Source organism: Corvus hawaiiensis, chromosome Z, assembly GCF_020740725.1.
Source record: "Corvus hawaiiensis isolate bCorHaw1 chromosome Z, bCorHaw1.pri.cur, whole genome shotgun sequence".
In the NCBI taxonomy this organism is placed as follows: Eukaryota; Metazoa; Chordata; class Aves; order Passeriformes; family Corvidae; genus Corvus; species Corvus hawaiiensis.
This window is the reverse complement of record NC_063255.1, coordinates 43,512,157-43,532,332: the sequence shown is the minus strand read 5'-3', so window position 1 is coordinate 43,532,332 and position 20,176 is coordinate 43,512,157. Positions and strand designations below refer to the sequence as shown.

General features: G+C 38.3%; 1 protein-coding gene across 2 annotated transcripts in view; it reads right to left on the bottom strand.

Moving 5' to 3' along the window:
- SLC12A2 (solute carrier family 12 member 2) overlaps positions 1 to 20,176 on the bottom strand; it is a 54,997-nt gene that overhangs the window by 11,996 nt on the left and 22,825 nt on the right. For both annotated transcript variants that reach the window (XM_048291075.1, XM_048291074.1), the window contains exons 7-18: positions 19,051 to 19,159; positions 18,452 to 18,579; positions 18,280 to 18,364; positions 14,101 to 14,255; positions 9,392 to 9,499; positions 8,672 to 8,795; positions 7,381 to 7,482; positions 5,998 to 6,153; positions 5,128 to 5,227; positions 3,380 to 3,491; positions 1,009 to 1,149; positions 710 to 816 (exon numbers count right to left, since the gene is read on the bottom strand). In XM_048291075.1, coding sequence (XP_048147032.1) covers positions 710 to 816; positions 1,009 to 1,149; positions 3,380 to 3,491; positions 5,128 to 5,227; positions 5,998 to 6,153; positions 7,381 to 7,482; positions 8,672 to 8,795; positions 9,392 to 9,499; positions 14,101 to 14,255; positions 18,280 to 18,364; positions 18,452 to 18,579; positions 19,051 to 19,159 — 1,427 coding nt within the window. The remainder of the gene's footprint in view (positions 1 to 709; positions 817 to 1,008; positions 1,150 to 3,379; positions 3,492 to 5,127; positions 5,228 to 5,997; positions 6,154 to 7,380; positions 7,483 to 8,671; positions 8,796 to 9,391; positions 9,500 to 14,100; positions 14,256 to 18,279; positions 18,365 to 18,451; positions 18,580 to 19,050; positions 19,160 to 20,176) is intronic.

Here is a 20,176-nt window from a genome sequence, read left to right as displayed (position 1 = left end):
TCCTGCAAAAGCCATCCCAAAATAAAATAGGAAAAAAAGAAAAACTAACCAACGTGTTTCCTTATTTTTCCACTGTATTTGGTACTCCTGCTTTTCTCAAAGACCTGCATGAGATGACTTTTTTTTGTCCTTTTCTAATATCTGCCTGTAAACCCCCATCCTCTCTCTCTTAAAAGCGCAGAAAATGAGAAATATGAAGCACAAAGGAAGTGCGTTAACCAGCACTTCAGCTGAACACAAAAGCGTCTGTGTAAGTAAAATAAGCACTGTTTCTTTCCTGAAGTGTTTGGGCAGCAGCACAAGTTACTCTTAAATTTTTCAGCCACAACTGGTCTGCCTTTCAGTACTGCCAAGTTACTCTGGGATTTCCTTTCTCTTCTCCTTTCTGTACTACCTGGGTGTCAGTGCTGTGTATCTTGTGAGTGAAGTCTTTCTTCTCCTTTTCAGACAGTAGCTCTCAAACCTCAGACCTCTGCCACAACTCTTTCTAGATACAGAAGGTTATTATTAAGTTTTCTAATCTGCCTAAACTACAAAGACTTGCTTATTAATTTCCGTATCAGAGAAAAAACCTTAAGTATTGAAGACAATTGAATGGAAAATCTAGGGCTACCTGAAAGAGACTTCATGTAACTAAGAGCTTTCTTTACTTACTACCAAACATACTAAAATGAAACACAGCAGCTATAACTTCATATTTTCTACTTACTGGAATAAATTGATATAGGTTTCAACATCTCTCATATCACCTTGTCTCCAGTTTTTCTTAAATCCAACAACAAGGGTGTTAGGTCTCATTCTACCCAAACCAGCAGCCTAAGGAGAACAAAAAGTATTTTATAAAATAACATGTTACTGACACAACTAAAGGTCCTATTTTCTGCTTAACAGAATAATAAAGTACTTTTCATCAAAGCTTTAGGATCATTTTGCAAAAGGAACATATTTCAAAGTATAAAGCCACTTCAATTTTGATGTGCATCTTGAGCACTTTTTTTTTTTAAATACCTGCATTAAGTATTGCCCTCCATCCCTCAAGTCCTCTGCATGCACTGGTGCATAGAAAGCTTTCATCTTGTTTTTAATTAGCCATCGCTGATACTTAGCCAAATCAGTTGACAGTTCCTTCATGGCCTGCCTCCGAGGACCCTTTCAAAAAAAGGAAATAATAAGAGGGGAGGGAACAAAAATTAAGAACAAGAGTAATGGGAGTAAAAAAGCCCCTCCCACTTTTTTAATGTCACTGCTAGAAACTAATTCAAACTCAGAGAACCTCAAAACATGCTTGCACACTACCAAATACACCCCAAACCACCAAATACCAGGCATTATCAGCAGCAAAGACTGAAAAACTTTTACCATTTTCAGGAAGAGGGTTGCTTAAACTTTAGCTATCTTGTTCCTGTAGAGCACAACCCTCTTCCCCAGGGGGTGGCACAAGCTTGTCCTCCAAAGCACAACACAGTTTTAAAAGAAAGGGGCTTTGTAAAGAAATATACACAGATGTAGGATGACTTAATATTACGCTTTATGGGAGTATTTGTATCCTGCAGTCAAAGTCACCTCCTCTTTAAACACTTCCTTTATGTTATTTCTGTTAGGATGAATCTTTTGTGTTCCTCCTAGACATCAAAATGCAGAATATAGGACAAGGTATAATCAAGAACAATGCAGCCCAGTTTTTGCAGAAGGACACAGACTCTGACCAAATGGTCAAAGCTACGGAAGAATGAGGTAGTGCCACCCTTCTTGTAAGGAAGTACTTTTAAATAGGGAGGATATGCTCCCAAAAAAATCTTCAGAGGTGCTTTCCTACAAGAAGGATAACACCACCTTATTCTTTTCTGTATAGCCCTACTTTTCAAAGGCAGTGATCACAGATGCAGCATCTTACCTCCCTAGCATTACTTGGTTTGTCCTTTCATATTCACTGAAATACTGTTTATATAGGCAGAAATTAAAAGTTTAAGACAAAATACCTGTATGTGCACTGCATTAACTTGATTTGCTCTCATCTCTTCATTAGATCAGAAGTAAGTCATATTTAGTAAGTGTAGTAAATTTAAACACATTTAAGAGTAATCAGTGTTTTTATTCAAAGTCTTTTAGGCGTTGTCACCAGCACCCTCAGCTCTGTGTCAGCTGCAAACCTGCTGAGGGTGGCCCTGCTCTCCCTGCCCCTGTCACTGTGCAGGTACTGAAGAGGCCAGTGCCAGGACACAGCCCTGAGGGACACCACTTGTCACCAGCCTGCAGCTGGACATGGAGCCATTGACCACGACTCTCTGGCTGTGTCCATCCAGCCAACTCCTCATCCACTGACCCCTCCACCCTTCAAACCCATGTGTCTCAGATCTGGAGATATGGAAGTCACATGGGACTGTGCTGAAGGCCTTGCAGATGTCTGGGTAGGTGACGTATGTCAGTCCTGGATGACATCTCCCAGTCTCACTTAAATGTTCTTAGTGATGTGACAGAAGTTTGGCCTTAAGATACGAAGCAAAACTACACAATCCCAATGTGTTAAAAAGCATTTACCAATATTTATCAGAGATGCTACAGCCTCTCTGTAGCTAAATGGAAGTTTTGGTACAGATCACTGCTTGACAGCCACCCTACATCTCAATCAACACAACTCATGACAAGCTGATTCTGAAGAAAAGTTACTTGAAAATAGCTTCTTTCCCATCATCACAAAACCACTCTTTAGGTTTGCCACAGAAGACACCAAGTAGTAAGAACTGTTCAAATTATGCCCTTGCAGAACCATCCCCACACACCCTCCTCTGCAAAAACATCCTCACTTGATATTCTGACAAAAATACCCAGGGATACTTAGCAAATTATCAGAGGCTGGTCAGAAAGGGAAGAGGAAACACATGACAATTAAATGAACCCCATAACTGAAGGAATAAAAAGCTACTTGGAAAGTTAAAAGCAATTTATAGCTACTGGCTGAACAGATATTGACTTCCCTGCTCAAGAAGGTTTCTTTTCTCCCAGGCTTTCTAAGAACTCTACATGGGAATCAACCTCCCAATGTTCACTTCAATTAGAAGTAAAACATCCTTCAGTATTTAAACATCAAATGATCAAAGGTATTGATTTTTTACAAATTTTCCCCTGCAGTACAACTAACTGGAATAGTGATGACCCATTCAATAGCAAAACTTACCAGTAAATCTCTTTTTGTATCTTTTAATCTCTAATAACACTTTCATGTACAAAAAAAACCCCAAGCAAATAAACAAACGAAAACTTAAAACATGAACCAGAAACAAAAAGCAAACAGGTTAAAAAAAACAAACCAGACCCCAAAGCAGACAAGAGAAAAGCACCACCAAGGTAACTTTATAAAGTAAAGACAGAATACACTTACCATATGCACATGGCCACAGATCATCAAGCCCACATTCTTGGTGAAAGCATGGACAAGGTGAAGCAGAGCTGGACGTGCGTTTGGAGCACCTGTCATAATTAAGCACTGAGGTCTAGAATTATGAGGGGGGAAAAAAAAAAGAGTGTAATTAATCTAGAGTTCTGGGGTTTTTTATTAACAGAAAAGTTTCTTTCAAATATTTACCATAACAACATGATCATCACTGCAAGTGTAATAACCTCATCCACTTTTATAAGACTATGTTAAATTAAGAAAAGATCAGTTGTTACCCAACTGTCAGCAGATCTATGACTAATTGCATAAAAATTCAGTAATCCCATTAAATCTGAAAATCTAAACATTTAAAAAGTTCAAGAGCAGATTTTAGGCAAGACTAGGTCTGGGGGATTAAGTTTTTGTCCCCCACTAATAAGTCACATCCTTTGCATTTTGTAGCTTATAGATTCTTCTCTGTCCAGCAGAAATCCTGGAACTGTATGGTCATTTTTACATTACTTTCCTTCAGAAGGCAGAGCCAACCTAGTTCAAGTAAGTCAAAGGCAACTTTTAAATCAATTTTAAAAGAGGAAGTGTCCCAACCTCAGAACTCAGTTCAGGTGGCCAGTTCATATCATATGAATCCCCTATGGTAATCTGTCTCAATCTCTTTAGCTGCTCCATTTAATTTTCAATGTTGGAATCACAGAATGGAATCAGAGAAGATCACTGAATCTAACCATACACTTAACAGTACTAATTCCACCACTAAACCCTCAGTGCCATGTCTACACATCTTTTAAATACCTCTGGGGATGGTGATTCAACCACTTCCCTGGGCAGCGCCTTCCAGTGCCTGAAAATCCTTCGGGTGAAGAAATTTTTCTTCATATTGAATCTAAACCTCCCCTGGCCCAGCCTGAGGCCGTTCCCTCTCTCCTGTCCCTGTTCCCTGGGAGCAGAGCCCGACCCCCCCGGCTGCCCCCTCCAGTCAGGGAGTTGTGCAGAGCCACAAGGTCCCCCCTGAGCCTCCTCTGCTCCAGGCTGAGCCCCTCTCCCAGCTCCCTCAGCCGCTCCTGGGGCTCCAGAGCTTTCCCCAGCTCTGTTCCCTTCCCTGGAGACATTCCAGCCCCTCAGTTTTTTTTCCTGTTGATGATGCAGCTTGATGTAATAGGCAATGTAACACTTGTAAATAAATCACATCAGGGATTTTAATGGCACTTTATGACCTCAGAACGAAGAGCTGCTTCCTAATTAAACTTCCAGTTTTGTGGTTTGCACCTACAACAGCCAGCACTTTTTTTTTTAAGTCTGGAAGTGGAAAGCCCATTAATACTTGTATTACTACATTTGTAATTGAGTTTTACTGTCATATTCTTTGAGGCTCTGATGGTACTTATCACAACTGATTGACACATCCTATTCCAACTGTCTGTACACATGCAATATAGATGTTTTATCTTGTATTTCTGCAGGAAAATCTAATCATTTCCAAGAAAGCCCAGGGGTCAGAACTGGAGTACTTTCCCAACTGACAGGAAATGCCATGGATGCTTTCTTTGAAAACTGTGTTGCTGCCAGGTTCTTCATAACCTCAGAGGATGGCACCTGTATCAAGAATCCCACTCAATCTATAATTCCATTTATTTGGATGAATCCCAGGAGATGAACACGGACTTAAAGGAAACCCTGACAGCAAACCACGTGACAGCAGCCTAGTGAATACAGAATTTCCTGTCTTTAAGTGTCACCTGAAGTTTTTCACATGATCCTCTACTCCAGAGAGCCGAATGGAATGCTGCAGTGCATTCAGGTAAGTCAAGGCTTGAGTTGACGATCCCCAGTTCACATCTGTTGAAAGATTTGAGGTTCCAATGTGTTGTTTACAGTGGTCCATTGCAAAACTACATGATCACAAAATGAATGCTGGATACCAACTGAAAACACAGATTTAAGCTACACCTTGATACATTTTACACAATGCTAGTCAACAAACCCTACAGCTAAACAGGCTGTTATTAATGTTATTTAAAGATAACGTTTCTGTAGAAGTTTTAGCAAGAAGGGAGAACTGACTTTTTAAATCTCCAGATTTCTAAGACCACAGTAACGTCACAGTCCAAAGAACAGCACTTGAAGAAAAACTGCTGTGCTGTTTAGTATCACAGCAAAGAAAAACCTGAATCTCAAAACATTGCCTGAACAAAGTCAGATACCTTCAGTGGAAAACTGCTAGATTAAGTGGATTATTATCTTTTTGAGGATTAAGATTAAGATTAGATTAAGACATTATGATCTTTTTGAGGAAAAGAAAGACCCCACTATCATCTCTTCTTGCTCCCATACACATCTCTTGATAGCCACAATGAATTTACCGTTTTCCACATGCACATCTCTTCCAAACTGCATTCAGACATTTATGCCTAAGTGGCATCTTCATAATTTAAGAGGAGGGGGAACAGCAGTGACTATGCAGGCAAAATTCCGTTTAATCTCAACTAAAAAAGCCTGAAACAGAAGTTTAAACTAGTGGTCCAAATTGTTGGGGTTTTTCCCCAGCAAAGCCATCACTTTCTCCCCTCTTTCCCTCCTCCACAACCAAAAGAAGCCCCTGTACATACCTGGTTTCTTGTAAGTGACATAGATGTAAAGCCCAAGCACTATGACATAGGTTAGAAGTGCTGCCCACCAATTAATGACAAACATTACAATGCAGCACAGAATAGCTCCAACAAGAGAAATCCACATATTGTAGTATTTGAAAGCAGGGCGCCAACCTAGTCAAAATAAAATTTTGGAGGATAGAAAAAAGAGGGGGAAAATTAATTTTAACAGCACTACAAGAGAAGGAAGGCACTGTGTCTTCTTCCCTTCCCTAGTATTCTGCATCCATTTCATGTGAATGTCTGAGTTTCAGTGATGTAAAGAATACAGTCTGGCACATTTATGCTTTCAATTTTCCAACACCTTTCAAATGAATTTGCATCTTTCTCACACAGATATGCAAATGTTCCTTATTTTGTCCTCTGAAAGCACAGCTCAGAAGCAAAGTCTGAGGATGCTTGTGCCAGTATGTCTATTGAATCAGGCTGCAGGAACTTCTGGCAATAGCTTGTCTGACATTTGACTTTTCCTTTCAAAGGCACTAAAACATAAATAATCATCTCATACCTCAGTTTCTTATACACTGCTGGTTTTAGTTGTGCATTTTTACTATTTCACATAGAAATTCTCACTACATGAAAAGGAAAAGGACAGATATAGCCAAACAGAAATTGGATACATTGAAGTTCTGGACTGTCACTGTTTCACAGCCTTACTTACTGCATGTTTTTTCAAAATCATGCACACCCCCACAAACACATCCAAGATTAACAAGTCTATTAAATATAGAGTTATTAAAGTTAGAACTGTTATGCATACTGGCATGCCCATCCTCTTAGAAGAAAAAAACCCCAAAAACTACCCCATTAGTAACTTAAGAAGCTTTTAAGGGAGTTATTCCAGTACAGCTGCACGTGGATTGGGCATGATGTGCATCTGTTCTGCAGGTACCAGGATTTGGCTTATTCCTGTAGTTAGCCAACCTCCCACACTAAAGACTATTTAAATGTGGCAATACCACCAGCAATTCCTGTTTCTTCTGGACTGGAAGATGAAACACATTAACAGAAACTGAAGACAACAAAAGGGTGGTTTGGCAACACCAGATACTGAATTAGCAAGAAAGCTTTCTTCCAGAGTTTCTGAATAAATTCTGAATTATCTTGTGCTCCCTCAGCAAAGATGATAAAATTAGTAGGTTCCAAGCACTACTGAATCACTCAGTTCTCAAAATGTCACACGACCCAAGCATACAATATATTAAGCTTTTAATGCCATGAGAATCAACTATACATTTAATAATTAAAGTAAATCTTCATTTATCTTAATACCTTTTAAACTGCATTTATGCGTAAAGGAATTTCAAGGCTAAACTCCCACCCCTAAAATGCAGTTCCTACCTGGGGATTTTGCAAGAGAAGCATGGAATACAGAGAAGTTAATCAAGGCGTATGAGGCCAAGAAGAAATTAGAAATAATTGGAGCAATGACATTCAGTTCAGCTGCAAAATGAAAATAAAAAAAAAAAAGGAGGCTGTTATCAAAGGTATCACCCAGTGGCTTTGCAGACTACAGAGTAAAAATTCTGCTACAAAGAACCTTATTTTATGATATACTCTAAGGAATGCAGTTTACCCTTTCTGCTGACACAGCTTTATGTCAATGATGTCCTATTTACTAAGTTATCTTTTAACAGTTAGAAGTGCAGCTTTCAGTTTCAAAAATATAACCACTACCAAGTGTTCTGGAAGCACTACATACTTTCTCAAAATCATTGAATGAGAAAATTTAATTCCCAGCAGGGCTTGGATCAAACAGTGCACCAATACACTGGGTTCTGAAGAATGCCAGAATTATTACAGACCAACACCATCACAACAGTGATGCTTGCATCCTCTTTAGTGAGAGGGAAAAACCTGATGGTTTCTCCTTTCCACGAGGCAGCATGGTACAAAACATTTGTATGTGCACTCTCACCATAATAATAATAAAAAAAAAAAAAAGGTGATCAAAATGCACAATGTGCCATCCTAGTCTGCAAGCTTCTAGTTGCAATCAAACTTCTAGTCAGCATGGGTCAGTAGGGACCCCATGTGTGTATCTCTGCCTCAAGCAGATGTGGAAGGAGGAGGACAGAGCAAATTGGGAGAAAAAGTTTCAAGCACTGGCATAGGACTCATGGATGGACACAGCACAATTAGTTTGCCACCTACATAGAATACATGTAATTAATTATCTCTAGACTACCTTTAGCAACAGCAGTGTCAGCACTCATCTCTAGTGTTTGGAACTTAATAGAAAAACACACTTTTAATAATACTGCTTATGCAAGTTTGTATTTTACTGAAGCTGTCTATCACTATTAAAAATCTGAAATAAACTTCTTTGCTTACAAGATGTTAACATTAACAGCTCTATCTCAAGCAAAGGATGTATTTCTATTGACTGATAGTACCTAAACACAGATACCTGTGGGTAAAAAGAGAAGTGCAGTTAAAATTTACTGCAGTTCTTGATAGAGATTTATCTAGAAAACAGGAGGAAGTAAGCCTCAAAATAACCAGATTTAGAATTATTAGAATTAAGCTGTGCATTAGATCTCTAGGACCCTGTCATCAAGTCCACAGCATGGACTGGAATGCTTTCTAAAGGACAGAAGGCAACTGAGATTTACTAAAATGTCAAACTAACCAATTAATATGAATCCAAGAGCAATTAAAAATGTTAGAATATATCCTCTCAGTGGTTCATTGTTCTTCCCGTAGCCTTTAGCAAACATCTGAAATCCTGGATAAATGTTGTCTTTGCACAAAGCCTAAGGGGAAAAAAAAAAAAAATCAAGAGTCAGCATGCATTTTGTTCATGCCATCTTACATTGCATATTATCTTTCTGAACACTTCCTGATAGTTTGTAATCATCATGGACTAACTGTATTCTCAACTGTCTTTGCATCTTGACATTTTGTATTTCCACTATTCTATCCTTCAGTAATGTCTAGCTGCAAGAAGCAGCTTTGCTCTTCTGTAAGTAACTATTTTACTTGACTACTGCCTTACTATCACAAAAAGTCTTTGTTTAGAGACTGTGTTTTCTCAGGAATTGGAAAGTTTGCCCAATACACACAGTTCTCTTTACCAATACAACTGACTCCCCACTCAACTTTTTTTAGCCCAATTAAAGGAGGAGATTCAATTGCTAAAAAGAAAGTAAAGCAAAATACACTCAGGAACCATCAAGAAACACTAACAAACTGTTCTCCCATTCTAAACAACAGGTAAATATTAGAACAATCTACTGATGTCATCTGATATGGATCATGATGGAAATATGTCAGAGTCCCCTTCCAAAAATCATGACTCAAAATTAATTGATCAATCTTCAAAACATTATGGTTTTCTTCCCTTACTTACCTGGAAGATCTTAGGAGCACTCACAAGAGATGCTAATGCAGATGACAGGGTGGCTGAAAATATACCTGCAGAAATCAGTGGTGCAAATCCTGATACCATGCTCATCACCTGAAAGCAAAATAATTTTTTTTAAATGTGTGAAAAAGTACACTACACAAATGGATGGCACCATTAACTACAGAAACAGAAAAAAAATAGTATGTACTCTTCACTTAAAAACTGTCTGAATACCATGCATTCACATAAATGAATGAACTAGAGACAGATCAGGGGATACAAATGCATCCTGATTTCAGGACAAGAGATGGTGGCTTTTCACACAACATATTATCCAGCCCTGTGATTCAAAGGCCAAACATCTTCATGGGCTCACAAGAAGATTGGAGGTAAGTAATGGAAGAAAAATAGTTTGGGATTTGCTACATGTTTCAACTAGCCTATTGCTGACTTAATGTGGTCTCAGATAACTCAAGTGATAAAACAAGTGAAACTAGAGAACATCTTGGGAACGTTTATTGTCTTTTCTCAAAATCTCCATCATTTTAAGTTAGGCTTTTTTTCCCATTCAAAACCACAAGGTCAAGATAAACTTGCTTCCTATCTCCCCAAGATCAAATCCCAGCACATTTGTAATCTCAGTGATAGAAATCAAATATGCAGACCTTGGTAAACTGGATGAGTAACAAGCTAGTACCTTCCAGTACCTTAAGATGCCTTACAAGAAGGAGAGAGCTTATAAAAAGTGAGTGGCATCCCTGTCTATGGCATGTGGATTGGAATAAGATCTTCCTTAAGGTCCCTTTCAACCTAAACCATTCTATGATTCCCCTATTCTACTGATTATTTCTGTAGTTGCATCCAGCTGTGACGTGAATTAGGATACACAGCTGTGTATTTAAAAAACATTCATGGTTTAATATAATACTTTTCTTTATGAAACAAAAGCCAAAGTTGCTTTAAGACAGCCAGGGCTGAAGAATTTTATACCATCTTGAAAAAGCTTATGTTTTCAGTCAACAGACCAAACCCAGCAAGGTGCTTTTCAAGCAAAATGTGGTTCTGCATCATTTGCACTGGTTACTTGCCTTTTTCACCCTAGCAATCTCATTGAAATTAATCAGGAGAGTGACTGAATGAAGGCATGAAAAAACATTCAGAAGTGTCCCATTTTGAAGTTATTGTCACCTGAAATTGCAAAATCTGCTGTCTAAATAAACCTTACTAGGTCAGACGTTCTCAGACACAATGTGTAGGTGACTGATGAAGTTTTATTCACATTCCTAGGGCTAAACTCATGGTAAAACTTAGTGGATTTCTGCAGATCAGACCGACAAAGAAACTGCTGGGCCTCTCAGTCAGCTGTGTACTACATCAGGTTTCACTGGTCAGTTCAAGGCATGCCTTGTTTAAAAAGAGAAATTTAATAAATGAAGGCTGCAAAAGATGAGAGTAAAGTATCTGTCAGAGTAGTGTAATGAATGAAGGAGTGAATTTCCTGACGCCTACTTGTAGTTGTTAACAAAAAAAGGCATGCCAGGCCTATAATCATAAAGGAGTAAAACTAACAACACATCTATTAAGCAATCCCTCCTGTGCCCCAGTTTATTTTAATTTTATAAGCAACAGAAGAAGGTTGCAGTTTCAAATGACAATTTCTAATAGCCCTACATTATGTTATAGAAGAAAACTTAAGGGTGTAAATGCTTTACTATTATTGTAGAAAGAAACTTTTGCTATAGCAACATAGTAACAAGTGCAGAATAATTTTTATAGAAGCAGTATGTAAATTTTCTTCCCTGCAAGGATGGCTTAATCAATCTTCCCTGGTTGCAGACAGAATCTGTGTACAAGTCTCCATCACTTTTCTTCCTGTCCAATGTAAAACATTTTTATTTTGATGCCTTCACTTTACTACACTTGCCTCAACTTGCTATTTCTTCTTGCAATCTACTCATATTTTTTATTTTCTTTCTAGGTTCTGTCCAAGGCCTCCAATTATGTACACGCTCTATTTTTGACTATTACATGATTGTTTTATAAATTTGAGAGATATCCCAGCAAAGTGTATGCACAGGCAACACCACAGATAAGGTTGAGCAAAGCTCTGTATGTCTTTAATTTTTTAAACAGCTCTTTTGTACAGCCTGATCCACCAATTTTCAGATATTTCTCTAACAGTACAATAGGAAAGTTGGAAGAAAATCCTCCAGTGTTAATTAGAAACCCAGAAACATTTTAAAAGCTAGCAAATTATGCTCTAGGTTAAGAGACTTTACGAAGCTCCTCTAACATAGGAGAATACAGGGGGAACCAGATTCAGCAGAAACAGTGTGCCATGGTGTTAAACTCCCCTCCCCTCCCACCCCCAATACAATTCAAACCTCTTGACCATAAAACAAGGAGCCCACAAAGGCAGCTACCACAGCACTGAAATTTTGATCCCTGGAAGATCATGCAGAACTGTACGGGCAGAATGGCCCAGTTGCCACTGGCGTGGTGACACAGACATCCAGGTCCTGCTGGTAAGGGCCTCATTATGTTTGCCTGGCACTTACAGTTAAGGCAGTCTCTTAAATTTCAAACATTTGGGAACATGAAATTTTGACTATTTAGTTCCTTGGTCCAGCACTGTGGAGCAAAACAAAAATGCTGTATTGAAAACACTGAGTTCCATGCTACTTTCAGCTTTCATCCAAAGTTGCAAAAAATCCCTGCATTTTAATTACCTAAAGCCGTAACTTTTTCCTGGGAAGCTCTCGGCTGAGGCTATAGAGCCCAAACCACATTTTTGAAGTTACTCTTTTACCAGGTGACAGCCTGGGCATAGCATAACCACTGACACTAAACAGAAATATCAGACGCCTGTGAGGACCTGTAATTCACTGACTGTAACAGAAACTAAAGATGGTCTTTCTAGGCAAGTGTGACCAAGCCTGTTTCACCAGCTGTCCTCATCTGAAGTTTCTCATCTAAGATTTCCACAGGTAAACCATTATTGCTGCCCAAACACACCCAAACCCTGGGCTGCCTCAGCAGGAACTTCAGATCAGTTCTTAGCCAGAAGAACTGAGTGCAGCACAGTGTCCTAAAGTGGTAAAGTCATTAAGCTGTGCACACAAGCTGGCACTTTCTGCCCGAAACTTGCCTGTTTACAAGCTGTAAGAGAAATACAACAATCTCCCCTCACCTTAGGGATTAATTTTAGTTTGTGCAGTATTTGTTCTCAGTTATTTACCACACAGAAAATAGATGTTTGAGCTTGAGGTGCACAAGCTCTCTCCTTACAGCTAACACTCACAGATACAGAGTTGAGAGCAGTTCAGTTATGAAATGGACAAGTCTCTCATTAGATAAACAGCCTCTCACACAAACATTTTCCTTCTGACATCTTCTGAGGAGACAGAATCAGACTCTTCGCAGAGATGCACAGCAAAAGCTGTGAGGATGAGAGAAAAAACAGCAAGAGTGTTTTTCTAATACCCAGGTCCCACTGGGTATTAGAAAAACGAAATTTCACAGAGAAGGTTTTCAAAACTCCAACAAAGCAGGGGGGTGTGAGGGGCACTGCGTTCTCAGTGCTGCCTCTGGCCTTAGAAGTGACCTTTCCTCATTGCCACCAACTCATTTTTCCACAGAGAGAAGCAAGAATAACTTGGGAGGCAAAAATACTCAAGAAGAAGTACAAGTAACATTTATGTTAAGAACCTTCCAAAGTCATGACTTACAAAGACACCATCAGAAGACACCATTTACAGGCTATTCACAGCTGTACATCTGACAGTATGTTGGTTCTTTTCAGCTTAAACGATGCAAGTCATTGGATTTTGCAAATTTGTCAATCCCACAAGAGCAATTCCGACTTTCTCCAAACACGAACAAAAATAACATCACATAAGATACTCAAATTATTCCACTATAAAACTTGCATTAGTGGATTTCAGCTCAATCTCTAGCCCACTTTTTGTGCTGAATTGTATTAGAACAACTTTGGGCAAAGATGGGACTACCACAAACCAAGCTGAAAGTAATGGGCAGTAAGTACATTTTCCTCAGATTCTTTCAAACCCTTACGAGTAGTTCATGGACAGCCCCAATTGGCTGTGGTGAAAGACTAAGAATTACCCCTTAACTTGTGGAGGATTTTTAAATACAGTAACATCATGTTTAATGAAAATTCATGACCTTACATTAAAGAGGATGCTGTGATAAATACATAAAACAGTCTGAAAAAGTCAGTGTGTTTTCTAAAAAACTTAAGAACTTAGCAAGCAAATTACTGACAGAGGCTACATATGATTACTCAGCATCATTATTGAAAAATGAGTACATCTACCCCCACCAGTGAATGATGACATTCAGGTACCTAAAGAAAGCTGCAGCACCACCACCTGATCTAAGCAGTTGACTCAGAAAAAGAGTAAATGTTTATATCATTTGTGTATGAACACCTAAGTGTTTTCAACAATCTTCTGCATACCTGCTAGAGTGTACCCCACACCTGTTCCAGATAAAACTTGTATTTATGGAGATGAGTATATGTAGCCTATGAGTTTTCCTAATACGAAATTAAAAAAGCCCAAAACAACAAATCCAAGGAAGAAACAAACAAATACCCCAAAACAACAACCAAAAAACAACCCCCAAAACACCAAATCAGCCAAAAAACCCGAACATAAAAGAATATACAGATTAAGGAGAAAGTCTTGTACCTGGAAATTGTTCATCAGCCCATAGTGACACCCTGCTGGAGACTGACAGGATGAGAAATCATAGTTTAGTTTGCAGGCTGCAGCTGTGCAATTTGTCAGCTCGGTGACAATGGTGTCATTAACGTTCCCTGTGGCATCTCGAACTACACAGGAACCTACAGTGGACACAACAATAAAAAAATAAACTGAACCTCAAGGACATAGGTTAATTCCTTCTTATGTAATCATAATCTCACAGAGGAACATTAAAATACAGCATTTAATTTTTTAACACACTGAAGTACTAAGTGTATCTTCAATATGAAGAACAAATACAAAACAACTGCTCCCTTGACTGAAATAATCTTTAGTTTTTTAATAAAACTGAGTGTAGGAAGAAGTATAAAGCTCTAGCACAGAGAAAAATGATGTCAGTAGACTTGCAAAAGTTTAAGAGCCCAATTTTAGCTTAACATACTATTTCTCTGATATGTGAGTTTCCACACAGCTCCTGAATTGAAGTTAGTATTATGGAACACCACTTGATTTGACAAGACTGGCACAGGGTGCCCAGAGAAGCTGTGGCTGCCCCTGGATCCCTGGAAGTGTCCAGGGCAAGGTTGGAGCAACCTGGGATAGTGGAAGGTGTCCCTGCCCATGGCAGGGGGTGGAACTGGATGATCTTCAAGGTCCCTTCCAACCCAAGTTGTTTTATGGTTTTATGACTTTATACTTTCTCTTTTGGTCAATTTTCCTAGAGGAGTGCAGATTTGTTTTGTATGTAAAGATTATGTTGCAGTTGGCTTCTTTTTCCTAGTCACTATGGCTCAGACATTTAAAAAATGTAAATTCTCATGAAAGCCTGTTGCGATTTCCCAATGTTTAAATAAGCCATCTCCTATGTGACCATGCTATTTTTAAGTTGGTTTCTTGGTGAAAAACAGATACACAGCACCATTTCTTCCACATTTGTTTATAATTATCACCTTAACTACTGTCACCAGTTCATCTACGATTACTTTTAATTTTACCGGTCAAGAAAACGCTGGAGAAACAGCATTTCAGCTTGTTAGTACTAAGAAAAACTAAAGAGGACTAAAAGGCCATTAAGTCCTTCATGTCAAGAGGGTTATGCCTCATATATGACAAAAAGTATATCAGATTAAGTATTATTTAACGTTCTGTGGTTTAATAGCAGAGGTAATCAAACTGTTTGAACACCAGGAAATACTTCCAGGAACTGGAACTAAACAAGGAGTGGGGAAAAGTCTACAGAGTCAATAAAATTCCCTTTAATCTTTTAGGAACTTGAATGACAAGAAGTGCCTTGCAGCAGAACCTCATGACAGCTAAGGACCTAAATTAATTGCAAAGCAAGGAAGAAGGCAGAGATCTGCTGCAAGTTTAAGTTTATTCAGTAATATTCCTAGGCATCCATATAAGTTGTCTCTCTTCCATCAAGAAAATTAATTCCTAATTACCTACACCGTATTTAGATTTTTCTAAGCCATGAGAATTTGATTACAGCCCATAGCAACGCCTGGTCCCAGTAGGTGGACATTAATTAATCCTTTCACTCCTCATTTCTCATTTCTCTTTTTAGTTACTTATTATGCCCAGTTGGTTAAATTACAGTAAGAGCTTCCTACACTAAGTACCTGTCTTATGGTTTTCTTGTGAGTATGTGGAGGATCTGGGGTTTTTTATTGTTTTCTTGTTTAACTGGGATCAAAAGTAAGAGGAAAATGTTTCTCCTCCTCCACTACACAAGTATTCGCCCCAGCCACTCAAGCAGTATATAATGGATTTGACAACACACTTCTCAGCTGAACTATTTGTAAATACCATTTTGTTGGTGACAGATTGCAGTGGCAGGCCCAGTATTGAATAAAATACCTACAGTGCACTATCACAGCCCTCCTCTTCTTCATTTTTGTCAAAGTTCAGATCCAAATGGTTAGCAGAACTTTCACATGCAGAGTCAAGTATGACAGAAAGGAACAAACTGAATGTGGGCCTCACTATGAGAACAGAGCTGGGCAGGCTCTGTTCTCAGCAGAAGACACTAGATATAAATAAGTCTGGACACTTTCTGTAACACTCATTCAGAAAAGTTTCATTTATTTATATGATTCTGGCAGCACTTTACCCTAAAAGTCTCTAGGTCTTCCTTCCTGTGAAAACAGGATTTCACCTTTTCACAAGCATTTATAAGCATGTTCCTGCCAAAGTAAAATAGAGCTTTGCCATCCTTTAAGCCTGGGAAGGTTTACAGACATCGTTATCAAGGGATCTTCTTAACTACATGAATTCCAGGGATACTACAGCCCTTCAGACTGCAGTTCAGAGTGTTTAATTTTACAAGTGCTGTAAGCACCTACAGTACGACTCTTGTTAATTAGTTTTACTTTCATAACTACAGGAAGCAGGTCTTAATGTTACTCAGAACTTTGGCTTTTTTTTTACTAGGGCTTCCCTTGTTTTTAAAGCAATAAATGATGTTCTTTGAAATGTATCTTTCAAGATTTTGCATGCAAATTTGCCTGTGAAATCTGCCTCCTCATGCCTCCTGCATGTCTGCATTAGTCCTTTGCTAGATTACGAAACTGCATACCTACTTCTCACAGTTATCTGTTTGAAATAGCTGCCTGGCTCCAGCAGCAGGAGGAGTAATTTTCCTTTTTTCAGCCTCTTCTACTCAGTTTAGCCTTCTTACTTACTATAGAGCATACAAATAGTCAATTAAATTCAGAACATCTTCTTCCTCTTCAGATATGACTACTCTGCAACATTTAGTAGCCCCTCAAGTCTTTAGTGACTTGCTTACCACTCCTCTGGGAAAGGAATAGAAGTATTTGTATTTGTCCAATATTCCTAATCCAATGCCTCAAAAGGAGCTAAATTTCATGCAATCTCTGACTCCTGCTGCCTTTTTTTAAGTAGCACAATTCAAAGCATAAGTCAGTACAAAGCAGGACTTTTCTGATGAATCAAACAATTTCACGTCCGGGTGGTTTTGCAAACTGCTTCTTTTGTCAGTTTTTATATTGCATTTTTCATGTCTGGAAGCTGATCAAAGTATTCCATTAACAAGTGAGTATTAACATTAATTTTAGTCTTGTGTGGGTTGAGGTTCCAAACGATTCAAATTTGGTAGCAAGAGGTCTATGCAGTCAATCTAATTAGGAAATGAGTGTAGCTCATTATGCTGCACAAAGCACAATGACTACAGAGCAGCTATTTGGCAGAGCTACACTCCCATGTTAGCCAACAGAGGCAGACTAGCAAGATTGGTATCTTTGGAAAGGAAGTATCATTAGTGGTAAGATCAATGGTACTCTCATAAATGAGAATTTCATTCAAAAGGCACCACAGCTATTATAAAACTAGGTCTTTAAGAAAAAATATTATTGCCATCAGAAACTAGTTTATGTGATGTGAGTAAAAAATATTTCCAATCACAGGCAAGAAATATGCAGGATATCATTACAATCCTGTACTCTTAAGGTTGCTAGAATTATTTTATGGGTGGGAAAAATGTGGTTAACCACTGGTGCTCTACAGCAAAACTGGTATCAACCCCAGGGCAACTTCTATGCAACATTTCAAACAACTGTGGGGTGAGAAAGACTGGGAAGAGAAGACTCAGATCAGTCTGTGATTATTTCTCCTCTTTACACAAGAACATGACACTTCCAAAAGTGGGCTGGCACTTCTTGGTCTCCTCCCTCAACTGGGGAATTACTGCTCAAGCATCCTCACCAGGGTGCTGTCTGATCATCCCACAGTTCACTTCAGGTAAGTGGCTGATTAATAATCCTCAAAACAATACGCGTTTTTTCAGTAAGTACTTCCTGAAAACATGCTTTTCTAATCCAGGGATTATCCCACTGGTAAACTGTAAATCCTTCAACATAAATAACCACAACAAATGAGGAAATACCCGTAAGAAGTCTTTTGTCATCTCTAGTCTGAAGCAGTCACTTTTCTTAGAAAAGCATCAGTCATTCCAGGAAATTTTAAAACCACCTGAAAACTGAATCTCCCAACAGTAAAAACCAGAAACCTTTGGCTATAACTTTCCCATGCAGGAAAGTCAATTACATAATGACTTTAACATAACAAATTACATAAAACCGTATCAAAATACATCCTCAGAACGAACGTGAAAGGATAAAGTTAAAAACATTCTCTATTTACCTACAGATACTGCAATTCCTACGTAAACCAATGTAGTGATTAAGATGGCCAACAGCGTTCCTTTAGGTATGGCTGACTGAGGATCCTGAAAGAAAAACGTCAGTGGACAGTGATGACAGAGGTCAATGTACACTCAAGTGGTCATGAAGAGTATTTTTAATTCACTACTTACCGCAAGGTCCCCTGAGATATTTGCACCAGCAAGTATGCCAGTTGCAGCAGGGAAGAAAATAGCAAATACAGAAAAGAAAGTTTCCTCTTGTCGGAAATCTGGTCCAAAATTCTCCATGAATATTTCGGCTGCAGGAGAAGATTTAAGTCCATCAATATTCACATGGAAGCTAAAGTATTAACCCATTCCAGCCACTACTAGACCAGTTAAAAAAGCTGACAGTCACAGCACCTTCTTAAAACTAAGTGTAGAACATTTAAGCCCTAAGTCATCACTTCAACTCGAAGTAAAAGTCAACACACTAAACTTAAGCAGATTTAAAGGTAGAAAAAATACTTACAGTATTACATCCAGCTTTTTAAAATTTAATATACTCAATATTAAGCAAGTAGGATCAAGTTTTGACCCAACAGCTTTAAGGGACAAAACCACAGAATTTTGAAAAAAATCAGGAAAAAAAGTCCTGAATCAATTATATATATATATTATAATCATAGTTGGATAGGACTACAAGATATATTAGATGTTTAATTTACTTCTAACAGCCTATTTTGCAAAAAAAGGTATTGTTTACCATACTGTAAACTGTTCCAACATACCTTTATAACCAAAGAACCCTTTGGGCTTCTTGCTGTCCAGAGGAATAAATGTTCCTATGACAAAGTCTCCAATAGCAAGTATGAGGATCACCAGCAGGACTATCTGTGCCTGAAACACAGTGATTGCTGTCAGACAGGAGAACTTGTTCTTTGCACAGCATCAAGTGTTGTGCTATAAAATAGAAATGTTCACTTGATTCCAAATTCAGCTTAGCCTTCTCAGCATATTTTCCGCAAATAAATGAGGAAAGCTGGAGAGAACTTGCACAACGATTTTTAATTAAGAAATAGGGATAATTTCCAAGTTTTATGCCTAATCAAAAAAGTTTATTATCACCAAATGCCTCAAAATTATACTACTAAAGACAAAATGCTTAAAAGGACTCATTTTTCTATATATAAGTTGTCCAGAAGGAATGCATTTGAGTAGATGCAAGAAATTCACATGAAAATAGTCAAATGCAACACAAATGCTACTACTGCATTACTACCAATGGTCATACTTTGTCTTACACTTTACTATGTGCTATTTACTAAAAATTTTATTACATACAGAATCAAACAGCTTTTGTTTCCTATTTTATGCAAGGAACTAGGTTATTTTGCTACATTCTCATGTCCTCAACCCTTACTTATGAAATTAAATTTCAAACTACAACAATTACTTGTTAGTTCCTAGTTTTGAGAATTCTTTTTTTACAACCTAGAACTTCAGTCACTTTTCCACAGAACTACTGTAAGCCCTACAAGTTGAACAAGAAGTACTGTAAACCATCCAACACCTCAACAGTGTGAATAAAGATAAATCTAGGCATTGTACGTGTGGTTCAGGTCTTCCGTTTAAATAAGCAATCACATTGCCGTTATCTTTTGGGTTATTTGATTCCTTAGAAAGGAATGCCAGTAGCTAGGGGGAAGCTATTCACAGACCTTTTTTAGGCCCAGGATCAGAAGTTAATATGCAATTATCACTGTGGAATTGTTGATGCCTACAAAAGAAAGTTTTCAGTTCACACAGCCTCTCAAGAAAACAGGGCAGAACAGTGATAAACAGAGTGAAATGGCCTGGAGCAGATTTAGAAGTCCACGTGAAGATAACAGTTCTTGCCTTGTATTTACATCTTTG